This window comes from Crinia signifera, chromosome 6 (assembly GCF_055691185.1).
Source record: "Crinia signifera chromosome 6, ASM5569118v1, whole genome shotgun sequence".
NCBI classification, from domain to species: Eukaryota; Metazoa; Chordata; class Amphibia; order Anura; family Myobatrachidae; genus Crinia; species Crinia signifera.
In genome coordinates this window covers 225168479-225174407 of record NC_139222.1, presented here as the reverse complement: position 1 = coordinate 225174407, position 5929 = coordinate 225168479, and the positions used below count along the sequence as shown (strand labels likewise).

Sequence of the window (5929 nt, the reverse complement as noted above, 5' to 3'; positions counted from 1 at the left end):
TAAGAATTCTGTGCTTAATGATCGCCTATATCACATTTTTAATAAATTAGCATTGCTGTCTTACTATACTAATACTGCTTTCACATTGCAGAAATGGGTAATGACACGGTATTCTTAAATGGGACTTTAAAACGGGTCTGAGCCTTGAGACCTTTCACATTGCAGATGAAAACCGTTTTAAAAATTATTTAATACCATTCAAACATTCAACCCGTTTAACCCCCAAGGGACATGTTTCAAGCCATTGAAATAGAGCTGTTCAAACTGCCAAAAAAAACGGCTTTAAAACGTGTAGGACTCTGCTTTTTAACCGCGTTGAAATACCGGTTATCTTTAACCGGTAAATCAACTCTGGCACTTTCACATTGCAGCCTTAAACGTTTTAAAATGGGAAAAAAACGGCAATATACTGTTTTAAAATAGCCGGGACAAGATTTATATAAAGTTTGCAGCCTTTGCAGCCTTGCGAGTCCATCAGATGCCGCCCGCAATGACGCCCACCCCCACTCGCACGCAGGACCCCCGCATTGCTGCGAATGGATGATTTACATAATCGCCAACCATCGAATGATTTCTCCAGCGCTCGCAGTGCAGAGACACCTATATAGTGACTCTAAACTGTGGCCACCCTGTGCGAGGACAGGGCAGACAGCTGACATCTGGTGGTCAGCTGCCCACCCCGTGCATGTCCATCACGGCCTCATTAGCCTGAGAACGCTGGGCATTCCCATGTGCTAATGGGGTTGGCCGGTGCCCCCCCGCCCATCTCCGGCCCCCGCCCGCCTTGTAGGGTGCGTGCACCCGGCGAACCAAATGTTTGCCGTGGGTGCACGCACCCTGCGTCTGCACATGCGCAGAAACGTGCATGCGCAGACGCTCAACATCGGCCCTCTGTGCGAACGCATGGAGGACCGAATGGATCTGAATAAGGTCCTACATTATAGGTTTTCTTTGGGCACCACGGTTTACTGCTCCTACAATGCAAGAACGTATTGTTAGGTGAATTGGTTTCTTAATAAGAAAATATAAATTGTAAGCTCCATTGGGGCAGGAACTAGTGTGAACGAATACATTCTTTCTGTATAGTGTTGTGTAATATGTGTGCTATATATATAACTTAATAAGTAATAAATACATAATATTATATCAATGTGTTTTTAAACAAAATCTGGGAATAATTGTATGGTTTTATTTGTATGTAGATATTAGGCATACACATGGGAAGATTCTGCTTTACTTCTAAGCCAGTGGTTCCCAAACTGTTTGCCGTGGCTCCCTGGGGTGCCTCGGGACACATGCAGGGGTGCCCTGGGTTCGTGGTCCAGGACCAACTCAAATCATTAATAGTTAATTATTTATGAGCAAAACCAGTGCTGGTGGCTGCCAATCATAAAATGCGCAGCACATACTTTTTGTACTAGATCTCATCTCATCTCATTGCATTGCAAAACCTGTACAACGCAATGAGATGAGATGCGATATTGTATACAATAATTGTACAGTGTATGGGCACCTTTAGAAATAAATAACAAATTGCTCAGTGTATAGGCAAAGCACCCGTATTTTAAAAAGTGATCTAAGCGATCTACTTCACTCTCATTCCTGTAATACCCACCTATTATTGAAAGTCTTTTTTTTTTTGCTTAACAAAAATCTCCTTACTAAAAAGTGAATTGGAAATTTGCGATTGTTACTAAATGATTGCAATGACAGCTCTGTATACAAGTTGCTTTTATTTTGTACATCCCAACACTATAGCACAGGTCTAAATAAAGATAAATATTTATAGACAATGAAATACAATGCATTGACATGCTACTGTATTTACTGTAAAATAAAAAAAAAATAAAATATACTGTACAGTTCTAGTTAGAGTCAATTAATAGTTATTGAGTTAAAATTTTCTCTAAATAAGATACTTTGGGTGAAATGACTAAATATGAAATACACTTCACAGGTCATGATGCTATGGGCAACCAATCAGAGGCTACTTCTTATTTATTTACCTCCCTCTAGAACAGGCATGTCCAACATTGACCCTCCAGATGTTGTGAAACTACACATCCCAGCATGCTTTGCCACAGTTTTGCTATTAGAGAATGCTAAAACTATTGCAAAGCATGCTGGGATGTGTAGTTTCACAACATCTGGAGGGCCAACGTTGGACATGCCTGCTCTAGAAGATAGTAGACAGGATGTGATTGGTTGCCCATAGCAACATAACATGTGAAGTTTATTTCACATCTTAGTAAATTTCGCCCTGTATGTCTGTAATCTATGTGAATGCAGACAAGTCTACACATGTACTGTATTTTATTGTTACTTTATTCTTTAAGTATTGAGCGATTTGTAAGTCACGTTAGGTTACAAGCAGTCCAAAGGAATTAGCTATGAATTCCTGTCTTGGGGTCTTGATTTAAATAGCTCTACATTATCACATTTCAACCCCATGTTGAGCTTTGATTCAGCCATTCCAGAAATTAACAAAGAAAGAACACATTGAGTGCCACTTTTCATCACAGTAGGCTTCAGCCAAATCCTCATTCAACTCTACAATATCATCATTAACTTCTCTGGCAGTGGTGAGGTCTGGAGCAGCTGGAGAATTGGATGGACGCGGCTTCTCGTTGGATTTTGTGTCCGGTTTCTTTTTGCGGGATCCAGATTTCTTCTCAGCACCTCCATTGTTGTTGGCTTCTGGATCGCTTGGTCTTCCCTCTGGACCCTTTCCAGGTTCCTTAATATGACCCTTGCCTTTGGTTTTCTCTTTCTCTATATCTGCCGCAGCCTCTTCACCTATCTTTGTCAGCTGGGACTTTGCAGCTTCTGCTTTTTTACACAGCCGTGACCTCAAGCTCTTGTCCTCGCAGACATTTTTCATTTTCTTAAATTTGCCAAGGATCTGTTTCCAGTACTGTTTGGCTTTCATGACGTACAACGGGCAGTGGTGGGGCTCTCCTTCATACGTGCAGTTGTAGGTGCTGCCGTCTAGCTCGTTGCACCTTAGTGATAGACTTACTGTGGTATTCCCAATGATTTCCCAAGTGCACTTATGTTTGTGCTTGGTTGCAAACTGCCCAGATCGTATGAAGGTTTCAGGATCACCCTTCCTGCTGGCTTTTTTGTCATTTTTGCCAAGCACTCCCTGAATAGCGCTCAGGCAGTTAAGCAGAAAGATGAATGAAATAACACTGGAGTGCTTCATTTCATTAGATCAGTGTAGTTGGTTGGTCTGTGATTCAAGGGCACCGAAGCATTAGTAATCAGCTCTGTACTTGGAGAACAAACTATTTGGCATTGCAAGATTCCTGAAAGGGACAGAGGCAGAAAAAAAAATAGAGTGAAAATGTAGATAATTACAGAGACGTTGGCTGTAAAACTTGGAATAAAGAAATGAATGATGGAAAATCTCACCAATCATCCCAGGGGGCTGAAATAAATGTTGAAACTTAATGCAAAAGCTTGTGAGAACAAAGGAAGGCTTTAAAGGTTTCACAAGCTCTTGCAAAATGGCTAGCAAAGTTAGATCTAAAGGAAAAGTATTCAGTTACAAATCACACTTTCCTATTCAGTGTAGCGCAAAGAGGGCACTAACTGACGTTCTTACTGGAAGCAACAATTCCATATCAAATGAATGACAGGGCGAAGCGTGCAAGGACATTGTTTATGCAAAAACAAATGAATCCCCCTGCCGTTTACAATGGTTATGACCTGAGCAGTAATGTATTATTCTATTTTTTGTTTTTTACAAATTGATGAATACCATTAAAAATATCACCTATATTCAACAGTATAGTTCTAGCCAGTATTTAAACATCTACATTACATAACACAGATACAATTGAAAATAAACAAAATTATATATAAGACATAAAACTAACAACCAAAACACAAGTAACATATAAACAGCATAAAAAGCAATGCAGTCAGCCTTACCAGATACTGATGACACGTTGGAAGGCACCTCTGGGGACTCTATAGAAGGGTGCATTAAGAGTGTGTGTTATGAATGGGACAGGAGGGGCCATGACCACTCCTTGTCCCTCCCTGTAATTCCCCATGCACCAAAACACTTCTGCAAAGGAGTGAACTGTGAAAACAAAGTTATGTGTGGGGTGGCATAGGAGCTGTCTACACGTGCTTATTCTCTTCTCACTGAAAATATAGATGATTATATTTGACTGACTGTAATATGACAACAAATCACTGCAGTACATCAGAGAGATAATCTGTACTAACGGATTTTAGTTGCAGAAGTGGAATAATTAAGCAATCAGCACTATAGCAGACACACATTTGTACATCAATCTTAGCCTATAATTATAGCACACATGAAAGACAGACGAAAGCTGTGACATATTTCTCACTAGCTTCACTGTCCTAAGTATCTCAACATGCTGGCTCATGACTATGTCTCACGCAGAAGGTACGATACACTTGCCAAAATGCAGATAATACACACGCACACAAACACATGCAGTACAACCATATCATACAGTAGTTTCATGTAAAAAAAAAAAAAAAAAACACAACTGTAACTGAGTATGGCTGCATAATTAAGTTTGTCAACAATTGATACTACGGTTATCACCTTTTTTTTTTAGAGATTCCTGGGCAGTAGCCCGCCCCTTGATCCACCCACAGCCCACCCACTGACCCGCCCCAGCCCCACCCCATGACCCGCTTTACTGTGTTTTTCTAATTTTGCACACCGTAATACCACTTACACATTTTGCCACACACCGCGATACCCATTACACATTTTGCCACACACAGCGATACCATTACACATTTTGCCACACACTGCGATGCCCATTACACATTTTGCCATACACTGCGATGCCTATTACACATTATGCCATACACCGTGATGCCTATTACATGTTTTGCCACACATGCCCATTACACATTATGCAAGGGCTTGGCAAATGTTTTTAAAATGTAGGAGCCAGACAAACTAAAAATAGGGATAAAGCACACCGAAGAGATAGGGATACGTCACACATTTATTTCACATTATGCCACACACCATAATGCCCATTACACATTATACCAAACAGTGTAATGCCCATTACATGTTATACCAAATGCCATAATGCTCATTCCACGTTATACCCAACACCGTTATGCCCATTACACGCTACGCCAAACACCAGAATGACCATTACACGTTATATTATACACCATAATGCCCATTACACGTTGTACCAAACACCGGAATGCCCATTACACATTATGCCACACACTGTAATGCCCATAATATTATAGAATTCCACACGCCATAAAGCCTATTACATATAAGTGCTGCTTACCTACATGGTCAATGCTACAGGTTTTATTCTTGATGCCAAGGATTTCAATATTTCATGCTCTTTATCAGGGATTGCCTGCTCTCTGCCAGAGGTTACATTGTCTGCCAGGGGTTGCATGCTCTGTGCCAGGGGGTACAAACTCTATGCAATGAGTTATATGCTCTATGCCAGGGGTTATACTGTATGCTCTGCCAGGGGTTACATGCTTGTTGCCAAGGGGGGAGTGAGAGGTGAAGCCAGGCAGGGTGAGTGGTGCAGCAGGCATGGTGAGCCATGCAGCAGGTAGCTGGGCAGAGAACTGTGCTATTTGAATCTTGCGCCAGCTCGTACGGCCCGGCAGCCAGCTTGAGATTTAAATTAGCCACAGATCTGCTCTTCTATCTTTGTTGGGCCAGCGGGTATTATCTCTGCCAGCGGCAATGCTGCCCATCTCTCCCTCCCTGCTTTGTTCCCGGACAATGTATAGTCAGGGAACGCCCCCCATCCAGACTCCGGGCATCCGGCTTAATTAACAAACTGTCTGGAGTAATCCCGGATGGGTGGTAACCCTAATTGACACTACTATGGAGAGCAACCGACACAGGCACATTTAAGCAGCCCAATTGGAGAGGCATCTA

At 41.8% G+C, this 5929-nt stretch overlaps 1 protein-coding gene across 1 annotated transcript; it reads right to left on the bottom strand.

Moving 5' to 3' along the window:
* Nucleotides 1–1714: 1714 nt before the first annotated feature.
* Nucleotides 1715–4092, bottom strand: FGFBP3 (fibroblast growth factor binding protein 3). The gene is made up of 2 exons (XM_083149016.1): nt 3937–4092; nt 1715–3308 (listed from the first exon to the last, which is right to left on the bottom strand). Exon 2 carries the CDS (start codon nt 3203–3205, stop codon nt 2465–2467), a length of 741 nt encoding a protein of 246 aa, XP_083005142.1. The 5' UTR covers nt 3206–3308; nt 3937–4092; the 3' UTR covers nt 1715–2464.
* Nucleotides 4093–5929: the final 1837 nt, after the last annotated feature.